This window comes from Mytilus edulis, unplaced genomic scaffold (assembly GCF_963676685.1).
Source record: "Mytilus edulis unplaced genomic scaffold, xbMytEdul2.2 SCAFFOLD_606, whole genome shotgun sequence".
NCBI classification, from domain to species: Eukaryota; Metazoa; Mollusca; class Bivalvia; order Mytilida; family Mytilidae; genus Mytilus; species Mytilus edulis.
This window is the reverse complement of record NW_027268858.1, coordinates 1-19,515: the sequence shown is the minus strand read 5'-3', so window position 1 is coordinate 19,515 and position 19,515 is coordinate 1. Positions and strand designations below refer to the sequence as shown.

General features: G+C 32.6%; 1 protein-coding gene across 1 annotated transcript; it reads left to right on the top strand.

Annotated features, from left to right (window-relative positions):
- Window positions 1-1,712: 1,712 nt before the first annotated feature.
- Window positions 1,713-19,508, top strand: LOC139508798 (E3 ubiquitin-protein ligase Mdm2-like; the record flags this gene model as incomplete). The annotated part of the gene is made up of 10 exons (XM_071296028.1): window positions 1,713-1,872; window positions 2,744-2,929; window positions 3,125-3,199; window positions 3,740-3,873; window positions 5,646-5,757; window positions 9,530-9,656; window positions 9,884-9,936; window positions 11,576-11,788; window positions 16,833-16,913; window positions 19,251-19,508. Coding segments are annotated over exons 1-10 (1,254 nt in total), but the record flags the coding sequence as incomplete, so codon positions are not given.
- Window positions 19,509-19,515: the final 7 nt, after the last annotated feature.

Genomic DNA, 19,515 nt, shown 5'->3' with positions numbered 1-19,515 from the left:
GCAGCAGCTAAAGGGTCATAAAATCTGACTCCTCATTCTAGACCTTTCTCTCCATTTTCACTTTTATCCTCCTCATCTGAAAATGTAATTATCAAAATATGTTTTGTCATTTACCATGAAGACCATGGCTTCAATGTTTAATTGAAATTATAATTTGCATTTGTTCTGAATTCTCTTGGGTAAAAGTCTTGGAATCCTGTCTCACAAAAGCATTGAAAGGGATACTACTGTATAATTTCACACATGAAATGATTGAACCAGGCAATGATTGAAAATAATATTTTTAGTAGATTTTTTTTATTGCACTTTTTATTTGGCAAAGTATTGCAATTTTTTAAAGAGAAAATGAAAAAAAAATCATATTTTTTTGTTGAATTACACTCTTATCAGCGTTTACAATTAACACAATCTGTGATATCAATATATCATTGCACTTTGAAAACAAGTAGTTATTTGTTGATTGACACAGTTGTCTGTTCATCAATACAAATGATGGTTGAAACGAAAAGTCAAATGTTAAATTTATGCAAGAAAAAAAGATAAATAAGAAGACTTCTGGTAGAAGGGAGAGTACTTTCTTACATTGATGTCAATGACACGACAGCCTCATCAGACTGATTTCGTAGAGGGAATCCGTTTAAAGTCCCCCTTTACACAAAGAATCTTTCTAACATGGATTCCAGGCAGGTTCAGGGAGGAATTTGCTTGTGTGTGTTCAGAGATGATGACTGCAAAAAAGCTGTGTTACAAATATCACAATTATACGTTTTTTTCTCATCACTTGGCGTCCGTCTTCGTCCTGCTTCCGGCGTTAACTTTTACAAAAATCTTTTCCTCTGAAACTACTCAGCCAAATTTAACCAAACTTGGCCACAATCATCATTGGGGTATCTAGTTTAAAAATTCTGTCCAGTGACCTGGCCAACCAACCAAGATGGCCGCCATGACTAAAAATAGAACATAGGGGTAAAATGCAGTTTTTGGCTTATACGGATAATTGGTTGTTATGTTGCTGCCCCTGAATTGGTAATTTTGAGGAAATTTTGCTGTTTTTTTGTTATTATCTTGAATATTATTATAGATAGAGATAAACTGTAAACAGCAATAATGTACAGCAAATTAAGAACTAAAAATAAGTCAGAATGACCAAAATAGTCAATTGACCCCCTAAGGAGTTATTGCCCTTCCTAGTCAATTTTTAACAATTTTCTTAAAATTTGAAGATTTTCAATAACATTTTCCACAGAAAGTACTGTTATAGATAGAGATAATTGTAACCAGCAAGAATGTTTAGTAAAGTAAGATCTACAAACACATCACCATCACCAAAACACAATTTTGTCATGAATCCATCTGTGTCCATTGTTTAATTTCACATAGACCAAGGTGAGCGACACAGGCTCTTTAGAGCCTCTAGTTTACACCTGGTGTCAGTAATGGGGAATATTAACTGATCAAAAGTGCAGTCATGGTCATTTAACTGTTTTATTTAGTATAAAACTTTCAATTGGGATAATAATTGCATTATTAATTATTGTGTTTAAAAACTTTTTATGATGAAATAATTGACTTAATCAGTCTGAACAAAGTTTTTGCATTCATCATGTTCATATTTAAAAAAAAAAAAATGAACTCCATGCATAAAAAATGAATCATGTTAATTTAAGGCCATGTACTACGATCAGCCGATAAACAGTTTTCTCTTCATGAATGAAAAATAAATGTTTAAATAATGTTAATTATCACTGAACTAGTATATAATATTTACATTTGTATTTAGGGGCCAGCTGAAGGAGGCCTCCCTGTGAGGGAATTTCTGGCTGCATTGAAGACCTTTTGGTGACCTTCTGCTGTTGTATGTTCTATGGTCAGGTTGTTGTCTCTTTGACACATTCCCCATTTCAATTCTCAATTTTAATGTTGTATTTATTGATATGTAATGATACGATTGAAATGCTTTAAATTAAGGATGTATTCTTTTGACATTTCAGTCTCAGTGAAGATATAAGGGGAAAAGATTGTGTATTTACAATGAGTAGTTTTTGAGTAATCAATTTTTAAAATTTTATTACCAATCAACATGATCCAGTCAGACTTTTTTGGCAAAATTTTTAGAAAATGGGTGAGGGGTACAAAAATGATTTTACCAGAAGCATGTACATCCCATATCTTTTTTTTTCTTTTCAAATTTCTTAGATATAGATATGTATTTTCTCAATCATTTATAACAAAGAAGTTGAAAAAATATGCATTTTGTTCTTCAAATACACAAATTTATAAAATCGACAGCATGGTGAATTTGACACAAAAAGCATCAAAATATGATTAAACTTTCTTATATTAACAATTTAACACCTACCTATAGTAATTTTAATTTAAACTTATTCAGATTGGTCCACTTCATCTTAATTGAAAGTATGAAAAAAAGTTTAATTGTGGATTTGGGTGTTTTTTTTCATGATAATAGCCCAAAAATAGGTAAAAATTTATGAAGAATGGGAAAATCATGAAAATTTGGTACTTTTAAAAGGCTGTAGCTAAACATTGCTAAAAAAGAAGTGCACCTGTCACTGCACCACCATATGATTTTTTCTTCACCCATTATTCTTTTACAATCTTATAAAACCAAATATCAGGTTAAGAAAGAAAGTTTAAATAAATTATTCTAGTTTTTTTTTTTGCTCCTCAGAGGTGTGCATCCTTAATTCAATTTAAATATTTTCATAATTTTATTTTATTTCAGCACAATTACACTATAAGTGGTCAAGTAACATCAAGCCAAGTAAACATGTGCAATAATCCAAATTTAATTGTACGACAGCCTCCTGATACATACAGCACACTTGCAGGATCAAATGTATCTACTTTGAAGCAACTCACAGAGTCCCATTACATAACAACTGAAGAATGTGAGGTCAATTATCCTATGGTAAGTTATCAGAAAGTTTTGGCAGTTTCTTTAAAACATTGGAGATTTGTTTGCCTCACCTACTCTAGTAGAGGGAATTATGTTTTCTGGATATTTGTTAATTTGTAATCTTTTTATCTATTTATAGTAGAACTTGTGAACATGAAATTGTATTGAAAGCAAATATCAAAATTAATGATCGTCTTATATTTGTAGGTCAGACCCAGACGTGAATTTCTTGACCTACTTAAACAAGTAGGAGCATCATGGGAAGTGTTATCCAGAAAAGAGGTAAAAATTTCTCTGAATTCAGAAATTATTTCCATGATTGTATTAATGCCAAAAATGCACAGCACCAGGTTTCGCAATAATTAAAGCTTTCATTCATATTTTCAGTAGTGATTTTATATTTATTGCAATCAGCATATTTAAGATGGTACCTAACACTACAGGGAGATAACTCTGTAAAGTCAGCTAAACGTTTTAATTACGTTGTGTTGTAAAGGGAATAATAAGCTTCTCAAAGATCAAAATTGGTCTTTGTCAAACTGCTATATAACCAGTGCAATTTTTCTGACAAAACGGTTGGTTCAAAATTTTTAGAATTTACATATTTTTGTTAAAGGGTCAAAGTAAATACTTTGTCAAAATTCTATCAAAATAAAACGAGCCAAATTAATTTTAGTGAAATGGTTAGGTACCACCTTAAATACTGTAAACATAACAATAAATGAAGAAATTTTTTATTATTGTGAAAAATGCTACCATATCAATTTTGACACTATAAAAACTTGCGTTCTTAATTTCAACTTAATTATCTGTAAATTGAAGGTCTGTAGTTATCTGAAGGATTACATTGGTAGCAGACAGTTGTATAATCCAAATGACCCTAGTATCGTGTTCTGTAAAAAAGATCCTCTGGGAAAAGTATTTGGAGTTGATAAGTTTACCTTCACAGAAGCAACGTAAGTATTTATCTATAATTGTATACATTATCACTGAACTAGTATACATATTTGTTTAGGGGACAGCTGAATGACTCCTCAGGGTGCCGGAGTTTCTCTTTGCATTGAAGACCCATTGGTGGCGTTCCACTGTTGTTGGCTCTATGGTCAAGTTGTTGTCTCTTTGACACATTCCCCATTTCCATTCTCAGTTTTATGTATATGTATATAATACGCATGTTCTGTACCATTGAGTTGACTGCAATGCCTAATTTTGTGATCGCTTATTTATTGTTTAATCAACTGTATGTTTTGATAGAAACATTATAATTTGCTATTTATTATTTGTATATCTATTGGATATGTCTGAAGGAATAAACATTAACTAATTATAAAGCTGTACTTTTTGATTGATTTGTATTTAGGAGAGAAAGGGCAAAAATTGAAATGACAGCAAGTTTATATAAAAATAATCCTATAAATTGGGTGTTTCAAGTCTTGCAGCAAGGATAAACATGATAAACAGATCTAAAAGACTAAAGTGAAAGACCTCATTTATATAAAAATGCATTGCAAGGAATTGTGTGCAACTTCTTGTTTCTTCAGTATTTAAATACGAAGATAAACAAGAAGTAATTGTAACAGGATGCTGTTAAGAAGTCTCCCAAACAAAGCTCCCATATTCATTTGATTTGTTTAATTGTCCAATACAAGAATAAATATGGTTAAGGGGTGGGGATCTTGACCGTTTACAAGTTTTCAAACAAGAGGGGGTGGGGTGACCCCCTAAGGACTTCCTTTTTTTCCCATTTAATTTGTTTTATTGTCCCCTACAAGAATATATATGGTTTAGGAGTTGGGATCTGGACAGTTTACAAGTAAATAGCACATTCTCAAATTTAATGGGGTGGGGGTGACCCCCAGGGACTTCCCTTAAATTTCATTTGATTTGTTTTATTGTCCCCTACAAGAATTTATATGGTTTTGGGGTGGGGATCTGGAACGTTTACAAGATAATAGCACATTCTCAAATTGAACGGGGTGGGGGTGACCCCCCAGGAATTCCCTTTTACAACATTAAATTTGTTTTATCGTCCCATTCAAGAATATATATGGTTTAGGGGTGGGGATTTGGACCATTTACAAGATAATAGTATATTCTCAAATTTAAGGGGGTGGGATGACCCCCCAGGGATTCCCTTTATTTCATGTGATTTGTTTTATTGTCCTATGATCATTTCTGAAGACTGTGTGTGTTTATCACTTAAAGTTTTCAAGTTATATTCATTTGAAAATTTTCGAAAATAAAATCCCATAGGGTTCTATAGTAAACCCCTCCCTTCTTTTGGCCCCCCAAAATACCCCTTAATAGACCCCAATGCACACATTTTATGAAACCCTAAGTAAATCTGACAAGTGGTTTTTGAGAAACGCTGCGGACAAGTTCATTTTTTTTAAAGTGGCGGAAGAAAAAGAAAAAGAAAAAGAAGAAGAATAATAAAAATCATAAGAACTGAGCAAAAACAATAAGTCTCCAAACTTTGTTTGGGAGACTTAATAATGAATGGTAACAAGACGTAACTGCTAATAAATGGAAGACCAAAGGATGTGAATAAGAATTATTGATTGATTGGTTTTTAAATTGCTGTAATATTGTCAAAATGATATATTCCCCTATCAACTTGTACAACGGAAGTAACTATAAACTTATCTAAACGGGGAGGTCTGGGTCGATAATCTTTATCTGAAATTATGAATCTCTATAATGTTTTACATCTGTCTTTTATTTTCAGGAAATTGATAGATGCCAACTGCTACCAGTTACCTGACTCATGTATGGTTAAGAAAGAACAATTAGTCGCTATACCAAAGAAAAGAAGTAATTCATCAAATCAAGTAAATCAGGTAATTATTAATTTAAATTGATTCAGGGATCTTCAGATTGTTTTGAAAATGCTATGGCTGTGGCATCCAAAAATCTTTTCATTTTTTTATGACCGCTGCTGTGGACAATGATGACATCCAGTATTAACCCTGACCGCCCTTCCGTCCAGGGCATTTTCATTTCTTCACTCAAATTTAAGTTTTCCATGTCTAAATTTTTGAAACTTATACACAGATACATAGATTTGGCCAGTGAATCAATACTTTTCTAGAGTAATGCCCCTTTAAAACTTGGAAAATTGCTCACTTTTTAGCTCACCTGTCCCGAAGGGACAAGTGAGCTTATGCCATCACTTGGCGTCCGTCGTCGTCCGTCGTCTGTCGTCCGTCATCTGTCGTCGTAAACTATTTCAAGAATCTTCTCCTCTGTAACTACTGGGCCAAATACTTTCAAACTTTAACTGAATGTTCCTTAGGGTATCTATTTTATAAATTGTATCCGAAGTTTTGATCTATCAACAAACATGGTCGCCATTGCTAAAAATAGAACATAGGGGTCAAATGCAGTTTTTGGCTTATAACTCAAAAACCAAAGCATTTAGAGCAAATCTGACATGGGGTATTATTGTTTAACAGGTCAAGATCTATCTGCCCTGAAATTTTCAGATGAATCAGACAACCCGTTGTTGGGTTGCTGCCCCTGAATTGGTAATTTTAAGGAAATTTTGCTGTTTTTGGTTATTATCTTGAATATTATTATAGATAGAGATAAACTGTAAACAGGAATAATGTTCAGCAGAGTAAGATTTACAAATAAGTCAACATGACGGAAATGGTCAGTTGACCCCTTTAGGAGTTATTGCCCTTTATAGTCAATTTTTAACCATTTTTCGTAAATCTTAGTAATCTTTTACAAAAATCTTCTCCTCTGAAACTACTGGGCCAAATACTTCCAAACTTTAATTGAATGTTCCTTAGGGTATCTAGTTTGTAAATTGTATCAGAAGTTATGATCTATCAACAAACATGGTCGCCATTGCTAAAAATAGAACATAGGGGTCAAATGCAGTTTTTGGCTTATAACTCAAAAACCAAAACATTTAGAGCAAATCTGACATGGGGTAATATTGTTTATCAGGTCAAGATCTATCTGCCCTGAAATTTTCAGATGAATCAGACAACCTGTTGTTGGGTTGCTGCCCCTGAATTGGTAATTTTAAGGAAATTTTGCTGTTTTTGGTTATTATCTTGAATATTATTATAGATAGAGATAAACTGTAAACAGGAATAATGTTCAGCAAAGTAAGATTTACAAATAAGTCAACATGACGGAAATGGTCAGTTGACCCCTTTAGGAGTTATTGCCCTTTATAGTCAATTTTTAACCATTTTTCGTAAATCTTAGTAATCTTTTACAAAAATCTTCTCCTCTGAAACTACTGGGCCAAATACTTCCAAACTTTAACTGAATGTTCCTTATGGTATCTAGTTTGTAAATTGTATCCGAAGTTGTGATTTATCAACAAACATGGTCGCCATTGCTAAAAATAGAACATAGGGGTCAAATGCAGTTTTTGGCTTATAACTCAAAAACCAAAACATTTAGAGCAAATCTGACATGGGGTAATATTGTTTATCAGGTCAAGATCTATCTGCCCTGAAATTTTCAGATGAATCAGACAACCTGTTATTGGGTTGCTGCCCCTGAATTGGTAATTTTAAGGAAATTTTGCTGTTTTTGGTTATTATCTTGAATATTATTATAGATAGAGATAAACTGTAAACAGGAATAATGTTCAGCAAAGTAAGATTTACAAATAAGTCAACATGACGGAAATGGTCAGTTGACCCCTTTAGGAGTTATTGCCCTTTATAGTCAATTTTTAACCATTTTTCGTAAATCTTAGTAATCTTTTACAAAAATCTTCTCCTCTGAAACTACTAAGCCAAATACTTCCAAACTTTAACTGAATGTTCCTTATGGTATCTAGTTTGTAAATTGTATCCGAAGTTGTGATTTATCAACAAACATGGTCGCCATTGCTAAAAATAGAACATAGGGGTCAAATGCAGTTTTTGGCTTATAACTCAAAAACCAAAGCATTTAGAGCAAATCTGACATGGGATAATATTGTTTATCAGGTCAAGATCTATCTGCCCTGAAATTTTCAGATGAATCAGACAACCTGTTGTTGGGTTACTGCCCCTGAATTGGTAATTTTAAAGAAATTTTGCTGTTTTTGGTTATTATCTTGAATATTATTATAGATAGAGATAAACTGTAAACCGGAATAATGTTCAGCAAAGTAAGATTTACAAATAAGTCAACATGACGGAAATGGTCAGTTGACCCCTTTAGGAGTTATTGCCCTTTATAGTCAATTTTTAACCATTTTTCGTAAATCTTAGTAATCTTTTACAAAAATCTTCTCCTCTGAAACTACTGGGCCAAATACTTCCAAACTTTAACTGAATGTTCCTTAGGGTATCTAGTATGTAAATTGTATCCGAAGTTATGATCTATCAACAAACATGGTCGCCATTGCTAAAAATAGAACATAGGGGTCAAATGCAGTTTTGGCTTATAACTCAAAAACCAAAGCATTTAGAGCAAATCTGACATGGGGTAATATTGTTAATCAGGTCAAGATCTATCTGCCCTGAAATTTTCAGATGAATCAGACAACCTGTTGTTGGGTTGCTGCCCCTGAATTGGTAATTTTAAGGAAATTTTGCTGTTTTTGGTTATTATCTTGAATATTATTATAGATAGAGATAAACTGTAAACAGGAATAATGTTCAGCAAAGTAAGATTTACAAATAAGTCTGCATGACGGAAATGGTCAGTTGACCCCTTTAGGAGTTATTGCCCTTTATAGTCAATTTTTAACCATTTTTCGTAAATCTTAATAATCTTTTACAAAAATCTTCTCCTCTGAAACTACTGGGTCAAATACTTCCAAACTTTAACTGAATGTTCCTTAGGGTATCTAGTTTGTAAATTGTATCCGAAGTTATGATCTATCAACAAACATGGTCGCCATTGCTAAAAATAGAACATAGGGGTCAAATGCAGTTTTTGGCTTATAACTCAAAAACCAAAGCATTTAGAGCAAATCTGACATGGGGTAATATTGTTTATCAGGTCAAGATCTATCTGCCCTGAAATTTTCAGATGAATCAGACAACCTGTTGTTGGGTTGCTGCCCCTGAATTGATAATTTTAAGGAAATTTTGCTGTTTTTGTTTATTATCTTGAATATAATTATAGATAGAAATAAACTGTAAACAGCAATAATGTTCAGCAAAGTAAGATCTTCAATTAAGTCAATTTGACCAAAATTGTCAATTGACCCCTTAAGAAGTTATTGCCCTTTAAAGACTTTTTTCACAATTTGTTCATCATGTTGACATACTTTAAAAAATCTTCTCCTTTGAAACTGCTGTATCAATTTCAGCTTAACTTAGGCTAAATGAGTTTCAGAGTATCTAGTATAAATTTTATATTTTATTTCCTTGTATGTCAAGAAACATAGCTCCTAAAGCTAAAATAGAACATAGGAGAAAATGATTATTTTTTTTGGCTTTTGAAGAAAATAGGACGATCCAAAAAACATTTAAATAAATTGAAAAGCCAAAATAATCATTGATGAGAGATTTAACCAAAAGAATTAATGTGAGCGATTCAGGCTCTTGAGAGCCTCTTGTTTAGTTTCCACACTCTTAATTTATATAATTAGTTATCATGGTTATTCTCGTCAGTATTTTATGAAAAAAAGTTGTTTATTTTCAGATAGTGACTGTTTCTTGTCCAAAGTTGATTGACATACTCGTACATAGTCCCAGTACACAGACAGGGGAACAGCAGAAAAAACAAAATAGTTTCGAAGGTCAAACATCAGACACGAGTTCTAACAGAGGTAAACATGGAAAGTATATAATTATTACAGTTTTGTATGTTAAAATTAAATGGGCAACAACTCTAAATAACATGTTGGTACAAATTCGATAAGCTTTTGACATGTTTCAGCATTGGCAAGATGTTGTGTACATTGTTTAGCATGTGTGGTTTGTTTAGCATGACAGCATGTGCATCCTTGTTTTAGAGTTGACTTAATATTTTTATGAGTATTTCTATTCATTTTAGCACAAAACTTGTCAGCTGCATCTACTGGTAGGAGAAGACATAGATGGGTTTCTGTAAGTAAAAATCACAAATTTACATGTTGTTGTTTTGAACATGATATGTAGATAAATCAGTGGCGTAGCCAGGGTTAAAATGATGTGGATGCGAAACTGTTTTAAAAAAATTTTAGGACCTTTTATGCACTTTTTTTTTCTGACGTTTTTCCTGTATACATGTGTACTTCCCCTACAATCCAACAATGGCTATATTTTTGTTTAATTTCAAAATACCCCTCAATATATAAGTTTCTATCAGAATTTTGTTGTTTTCTCGTAACTACCATCATTAGATACAGTAATATGTGAGGTTAAAGTTTCACATCCAATTGAAATATGAAATCTCAAAATGGATCCATTACAAAGGCCCTTTTGCATATGGAACTTCGAAATATAGGCTCTGAAGTGATACCCCCCCTTTCCCGCAATTTGAGCCTCCACATGGGATTTTTTTATTACTTGTCTTAACGCGTTGCAGGGGACAGAAATGCCGGGTGTCCGTCATGTGTTGCCAGATTTTTGTGAAATTTATATCATCACCAATGTCTTTGAAACTCGCGAAAATAAGTCCTGATCAAATAATTTAACCAACTATGCCCCCTTTGAAATATAAATCATAATTGATATACCATTGCATTTGGCCTGAAGCTTTTATTTCTCTTAGATATTAAATGAAAAAAAAAAAGGCTTTTTTTTTAGTAACTGCCCTTGTATACATATTAGAATAGATATATATGTGCACTACAGGGACTTTTGAACTCTTTATTTGAAAATAAAATTAATATTGTACCAAGTTTGTAACCGGTATTTATTAGCCCAGAAATGATCACACTCCATAATAAATACTAGTCGTATTTAATGTCACAGGAAACGATATCAGGCAATGATGTGTTCGTTGTTAACTAGTAACGTTGCTATGTCATCCCTCCGCTTGGTTCAATCTCAGACCAAACATGTCTGCAGGTCTACGTGTTATCATCCTCTGCGCTTGTCGTTTCCGACGATGCGCTAAGACGTAGACTTTTTACGAAAAAGTTAACAGCACTTTTCTGCGATTTATCCATCTTGTTTACATAAACTATAAATGATCTTAAAGGAAAGACCATGTATACTACTTTGGAAATGTTTTTATGTCCTGCTGTAGCAGAGAGAGTCATTAAGTTTTCCCTAGTCCATCAGTCTGTACTTTCAATAATTAATTTGAAACAACCAAATGTTATGAAACTTATTCATAATGCTTATTACCACAACACAAAGATCAACTTTGAATTTTGGTGAAGTCACTTATACCGTTTTAGAGTTATGCCCCTTTACAAATGAAATAACTGCTCATATACAAAAGGGGGCATCATCATATTTTACTGAAAAAGTCATAACCTTGTGTATATTGTGAGACCTGCAATGTTATTGTCATTCACTACCAATAGTCCCAATACCAAACTTTTACAGTAGGTCTTTCGAGGCATAAACATTATATAGAGTTGGTGGGGAAACCATTAATACCAGCATTTTCCATTTTGGCTGAAAGTTCACATTCCTATATATGTTCATCCACTAAGAAAAAAGAAGTGCTTTGAAAACACACTGTATAGCAATAAACCTCATTAAAACATATTAAGCTAAGAAAGCATAGTAAACTAGTGTATATCAATTATAGGAAAGGGGAGATTCTGAACCAGATATAATAGCCATCGAGCTAGATGCTGACAATGATGATGATGCTATAGGTGTAGAGGTTGGAACCAATGGTACTGAGGATGTTATGTCTGTAGAGGTTGATGCTGACAGAATCTCATTCGAGTATGAAGTCTGTTCAGATGAGGATGATATTATATCCAGCACAGCCAGTGTATCAGGAATCTCAGATACTGTGAGTTTTATAGGGATATCATACATCACTCAACCTTAAGGTCATATGCAGTTATTTAAGAATGGTTATCTATATGCTACCCTTTTTTGTTGATTTTACAGTACTCCTGTATACTGGATCTTAAGGGGGTCCTTTTGACTAGAGATCAGTAGTGTGCTTGTAACAGTTTATATCAAATTGGTTTTCAGCAGAATAGAAATAATTTGTGTTATAAAGAAGTCTAGGAAATATCTGATTATTACCAACACAAACAATTAGTCATTTTAAGAGCAGTGTTTTCTCCAGGCCAATTTTAGTGTTGTGGTATTAAAAGTATTATTATTAATTTTATGGAACCCACCACAGCTTGAAAGTTCAAACTAACAGATTTAGCTTTCAAAGGGACAATTAAAGTTCATTTTCAGAGATCATACAAATACAACCAATATAGTGTACAGTCGTCCGCCATAAGTATTCGTAAAAACAAAATGGCTGCCATTCAATGTAAATCTGCACATGAAAAAACTTGGAACTATTGAACAAGTAACAAAATAAAAAAATCCTACCTTAAAATGTCATGAATTTCACGTTCCAGGTCTTTGGTGTTATTTATGTTCTGAGTTCGTTTTTGCAGTTCCCTTTTTAATACCCACCAACAATTCTCAATAATATTGAGGTCGGGACTCTGAGCTGGCCAGTTTATGCTATTTAGTTCCGTTACCCTAATAAAAATCTTGAACAGATCGGGCTCGATGGACGGGGGCATTATCATCTTGAAAAACATAGTTATTATCTGGAAAATGACGAACAACCACTGGCCACAAGTTATTGTCAATAATGTCAATGTATTTTAAGGCATTTATGTTCCCTTCAACAATGGTAATAGTTAAGACACCATGGTAAGTGATGCATCCCCAGATCATTAAACTATACTTGCGCTGAGATGGAGGGCAAATACAATCTGTCAGCCACTCTTCTCCGACCTTTCTCCAAACACTGACACGAGAATCTTGCCTAATGACTACCTTGCACTCATCGCTGAAGATTACTTTACTCCAGTGTGCAATAACAGTTTTATGTAAAATTCCCCCTGCAATATCTCCCTCATTTTTAGCTCACCTGTCCCGAAGGGACAAGTGAGCTTATGCCATCACTTGGCGTCCGTCGTCGTCCGTCGTCTGTCGTCGTAAACTATTTCAAGAATCTTCTCCTCTGAAACTACTGGGCCAAATACTTTCAAACTTTAACTGAATGTTCCTTAGGGTATCTAATTTGTAAATTGTATCCGAAGTTTTGATCAACAAACATGGTCGCCATTGCTAAAAATAGAACAAAGGGGTCAAATGCAGTTTTTGGCTTATAACTCAAAAACCAAAGCATTTAGAGCAAATCTGACATGGGGTATTATTGTTTGTCAGGTCAAGATCTATCTGCCCTGAAATTTTCAGATGAATCAGACAACCCGTTGTTGGGTTGCTGCCCCTGAATTTGTAATTTTAAGGAAATTTTGCTGTTTTTGGTTATTATCTTGAATATTATTATAGATAGAGATAAACTGTAAACAGGAATAATGTTCAGCAAAGTAAGATTTACAAATAAGTCAACATGACGGAAATGGTCAGTTGACCCCTTTAGGAGTTATTGCCCTTTATAGTCAATTTTTAACCATTTTTCGTAAATCTTAGTAATCTTTTACAAAAATCTTCTCCTCTGAAACTACTGGGCCAAATATTTCCAAACTTTAACTGAATGTTCCTTAGGGTATCTAGTTTGTAAATTGTATCCGAAGTTGTGATCTATCAACAAACATGGTCGCCATTGCTAAAAATAGAACATAGGGGTCAAATGCAGTTTTTGGCTTATAACTCAAAAACCAAAGCATTTAGAGCAAATCTGACATGGGGATAATATTGTTTATCAGGTCAAGATCTATCTGCCCTGAAATTTTCAGATGAATCAGACAACTTGTTGTTGGGTTACTGCCCCTGAATTGGTAATTTTAAAGAAATTTTGCTGTTTTTGGTTATTATCTTGAATATTATTATAGATAGAGATAAACTGTAAACCGGAATAATGTTCAGCAAAGTAAGATTTACAAATAAGTCAACATGACGAAAATGGTCAGTTGACCCCTTTAGGAGTTATTGCCCTTTATAGTCAATTTTTAACCATTTTTCGTAAATCTTAGTAATCTTTTACAAAAATCTTCTCCTCTGAAACTACTGGGCCAAATATTTCCAAACTTTAACTGAATGTTCCTTAGGGTATCTAGTTTGTAAATTGTATCCGAAGTTGTGATCTATCAACAAACATGGTCGCCATTGCTAAAAATAGAACATAGGGGTCAAATGCAGTTTTTGGCTTATAACTCAAAAACCAAAGCATTTAGAGCAAATCTGACGTTGGGTAATATTGTTTATCAGGTCAAGATCTATCTGCCCTGAAATTTTCAGATGAATCAGACAACCTGTTGTTGGGTTGCTGCTCCTGAATTGATAATTTTAAGGAAATTTTGCTGTTTTTGGTTATTATCTTGAATATTATTATAGATAGAGATAAACTGTAAACAGGAATAATGTTCAGCAAAGTAAGATTTACAAATAAGTCAACATGACGAAAATGGTCAGTTGACCCCTTTAGGAGTTATTGCCCTTTATAGTCAATTTTTAACCATTTTTCGTAAATCTTAGTAATCTTTTACAAAAATCTTCTCCTCTGAAACTACTGGGCCAAATATTTCCAAACTTTAACTGAATGTTCATTAGGGTATCTAGTTTGTAAATTGTATCCGAAGTTGTGATCAATCAACAAACATGGTCGCCATTGCTAAAAATAGAACATAGGGGTCAAATGCAGTTTTTGGCTTATAACTCAAAAACCAAAGCATTTAGAGCAAATCTGACATGGGATAATATTGTTTATCAGGTCAAGATCTATCTGCCCTGAAATTTTCAGATGAATCAGACAACTTGTTGTTGGGTTACTGCCCCTGAATTGGTAATTTAAAAGAAATTTTGCTGTTTTTGGTTATTATCTTGAATATTATTATAGATAGAGATAAACTGTAAACAGGAATAATGTTCAGCAAAGTAAGATTTACAAATAAGTCAACATGACGAAAATGGTCAGTTGACCCCTTTAGGAGTTATTGCCCTTTATAGTCAATTTTTAACCATTTTTCGTAAATCTTAGTAATCTTTTACAAAAATCTTCTCCTCTGAAACTACTGGGCCAAATATTTCCAAACTTTAATTGAATGTTCCTTAGGGTATCTAGTTTGTAAATTGTATCCGAAGTTGTGATCTATCAACAAACATGGTCGCCATTGCTAAAAATAGAACATAGGGGTCAAATGCAGTTTTTGGCTTATAACTCAAAAACCAAAGCATTTAGAGCAAATCTGACGTTGGGTAATATTGTTTATCAGGTCAAGATCTATCTGCCCTGAAATTTTCAGATGAATCAGACAACCTGTTGTTGGGTTGCTGCCCCTGAATTGATAATTTTAAGGAAATTTTGCTGGGTTTTTTTTTATTATCTTGAACATAATTATAGATAGAAATAAACTGTAAACAGCAATAATGTTCAGCAAAGTAAGATCTTTAATTAAGTCAAATTGACCAAAATTGTCAATTGACCACTTAAGGAGTTATTGCCCTTTAAAGACTTTTTTCACAATTTGTTCATCATGTTGACTTACTTTAAAAAATCTTCTCCTTTGAAACTGCTGTATCAATTTCAGCCAAACTTAGGCTAAATGAGTTTCAGAGTATCTAGTATAAATTTTATATTTTATTTCCTTGTATGTCAAGAAACATAGCTCCTATGGCTAAAATAGAACATAGGAGAAAATGATTATTTTTTTTGGCTTTTGAAGAAAATAGGACGATCCAAAAAACATTTAAATAAATTGAAAAGCCAAAATAATCATTGATGAGAGATTTAACCAAAAGAATTAAGGTGAGCGATTCAGGCTCTTGAGAGCCTCTTGTTTCTTGTTGACTACACGGATACAAATTTTTTTCTTTACTGACCGCTTGTGGAACCCATCAGAATGTAGTTTATGTTCAACAATTTGTTTAGAGAAAGGTTGATCAATGCTCTCATTAAAAATATTAGTAATTTCAGAAAAAGATTTATGGCGATGTTTTTTTACGCAACGGGAAAGTTTCTCATGTCCCGGTCATGAAAGGATTTTGGTCTGCCTGTTCTCTTAATGTTTTCCATATCACCCCGGTGCTCATCCCTCTTCAAAAAACTGTAAACAGTACTCTGTTTAATACCTGTCAATATGAAGATATCACTTTTTCTGTAACCTGCATCATTTAATGCAGAGAGACAACTTTTCTGATCAGATGTCAGTTCTTTTCCCTTGTGTCCCATTTTGTTTACATTAGCTACAATGTAAGTGCAGACGCCTCTGAAGTCATCACGCACGTGTCACATGGCAACCACATGTTTTTTCACATGATCATCTATATATAGATTCATTGCCATCCCGATTGTGACATGGAAATGATAGTCAAATCTTGTTTACCCTTCCATGACGTGACCGCCATTGTTGTTTTACGAGAACTTATGGTGGAGTACTGCAATTTTGTTATAGAATTTAGAAAATTAAGTTGAAAAAAAGAATAATGATATAGTGTGTCTTTAAACATGTTAAAAGACCAAAGAACTCTAAAGCCATCATATGAAAATAAATTGTACCTTGACAAAATTTGAGTGGTGTAAAATTTGTATTGAATTATCTCCCTTTGAAAGTATTTCTTTCATAAAAATGGGAATTAGTTTTAGAAATCTTTAACAAAGCTTGCTGGAAATTCCAATGTTTGAACGGTTAAACACTTACCAGACATGAAAAAAGCAGTATAAAGTCAGGTACCAAAGATGATTTGAGTGAGGGTTTAAATTGAATTTTGAGGGCTTTAGTCAATTTTGCAGGATCAAAATTATTTTTGTAAATGGTTAAAATTACAAGTCTCTAGCAAAATCATTGAATTAGGAATATATTACATATGTATTTTCCTAAATATTTAAGTGAATTTGTTTTCATACTTTTCAGAATGTAGTGATAATATGTGGTGATAGTGATATGGAATTCTGGGGTGATTCTGATTCAAGTGATTCAGAATTATCAGATGGGGTAAGTTAATGTTGGATATTGGATTAACAATATTTCTCCACTGGAGACAGTTAAATTTTTATATTAAAAGCATAAGGCTTGCTGAGCTTTTTAAATAGTTAAATTTAATTTTTGAGAGTAGAGAAATATGATTATACAAGGGTTATAGAGGTGGGCTCTTTTTTCTAATTGTTTTTTTTTCCTTCCTTTTTAAACATTTTTATAGATATTAACGTCACATCATCAGGCATGGTCGCATTTTTTCAGGACTTCACAATAGGAAATTACAAAGAAATCAAGATTATACTCATTTATAATTAAATTTCAACCTGTCATTTGCTGAAAACAGATATTTCACCAGTGAGGAGAAATATCTTTCTCGCAGCACTCAAAAAATGTAAATATGTTTTTCAATCTTTTATTTGTTTTTCAGTAGTCAGGATTTAACATACATGTACCCTACAATACCACCTGACAATGGTATCAAGGAGTTACATATAGAAAATAATTCAGTATATAATTATATCACTGACAAATTGATTTTTACAATAATAGTATTTAAGGTTACATATAAGTTTTATTTGGTAATATTCTCTTGCTCTCTGACTTGCTCTCATACAATACAAGTACTCTCCACTCATTTGTTTTGCTACAATATGTATCTTGACTTACATTTAAAAAAAAAATATTTTTAAAGACTGAACAAACAAAAAAATCAAAAGCTCAAGGATAAATTTTTGCTCATAATACATTGTAATATATATAAAAGAAAAAGAAAATATCTCATTTATATCAATTAATAATTAATTAAATATTACATGTAAAGGAGACCAAAATTTTTCACAAACTTGGACTCTATCATTTTTCTCTGCAATATAATATTCGAGAAATTGGTATTTCTTTATTCTATTTTAATTTACATTTGTATATATAATTCTTTGTAATTATGACTAGCAGATTCAGTAATAAACTTTCATGTTTGCAAGCAAGAAACACATTTTCTTTGTTAAGAACAAAGTTTACAAAAAAAAGATTTACTACATTTGAAAAAGACTACCACAATTGAAAAGTTATTGGGCATTCAAAAAATAGGTGTTCAATGGTTTCTTCACCAAGTTTACAAAAAGTACACATCTTGGAGTCTTTTAATTCAATTTTGTATAAAAAGGTATCAGTTGCTATGATTCTATGCAAAAATTTGTATTGAAAGGTTCTTAAATAAACATCTTTACAGGATTTTTTGATTATCCTGAAATATTCTGACCATTCTGTTGTATCAATAATCAATAGTTCTTCCCATTTCGAAAATTTAACTGTTGGTAGTAGTTCAATAACTTTATTTACTAAATTTTTATATACAAATTTAGCTTTCACATTATCTATAAATCCAAATCATGCTTTAAGCAGTTCTCTTTAAGGCATTTTTTCATAGTCTGAGGGATTCTTCAAATCAGACCATGATATTTGATAAAATTGTTGATGTAAATATACATTGTAGCTAAAAACTATGATTTATCCCTTCATCTCCAAAAATGATACATATTAGATATTTGAATTTTATATTGTATATTGATCATGTTGATATGAAACTTTAGTGAAAACAAATATATTCAGTTATTATTTAAACATTTAAAAGGTATATGGATGGATTAGAAATAAAAACTGGTGGCATAAAATGTTACGATTGTCTGTTGTAGGTCCTTTCATTTGTCAGTATTTCCAAAATAAGTACTGTGAATTCATTTAATTTTGTGGATACCAATTTTCGTGAATGAAGGAAAACATGCGTGTTCGTGGACATTTCGTTTAGTGGTTTTGATGAAGTCTTCTTGCAAGCCTTATGAAAATTTGTCATTCATTGAGCATTTAATTTCGTGGTTCACCTATAACCACCATATCCATGAAAATTAGTATCCAATGAATAATAATGAATCTACAGTATTAATTAATATCCCAAAGATTTCATGTTAAATATTTAAAGTATATGATTACGGTACGTAAAATTGAGAATGGAAATGGGGAATGTGTCAAAGAGACAACAACCCGACCATAGAGCAGACAACAGCCAAAGGCCACCAATGGGTCTTCAATGCAGCGAGAAACTCCAACACCCGGAAGAGTACTTAAGCTGGCCCCTTAACAAATATGTATACTAGTTCAGTGATAATGACATCATACTAAACTCCAAATTATACACAAGAAACTAAAATTAAAAATGATACAAGACTAGCAAAGGCCAGAGGCTCCTAACTTGAGTAAAATCACAAAAATACTGAACTCTGAGGAAAATAAATGGTAAATTTGGGGGAAATACTATTGAACATATCATGACAAATCTTCTAATTACATGAATTACAGGATAAATGGACGTGTACAGAATGTGATACAAAAAATTCTCCTTTAAATGGTCACTGCGGACATTGTAAAAAAGTACGTCCAAACTGGTTACCAGAGACTACAAGAAAGAGACGTTTGGAAAAAATGAACTCGAAAGATAAGGCACTTTTATCTTCTTCTGAATGTAGTGACATATCGCACATCTCTTCAAAAATTCAACGTCGTTCTTCAAGAGACCGTCTTACGTCGATAGAATTGGAATCGGACAAGGATTTAATAGCTGAGG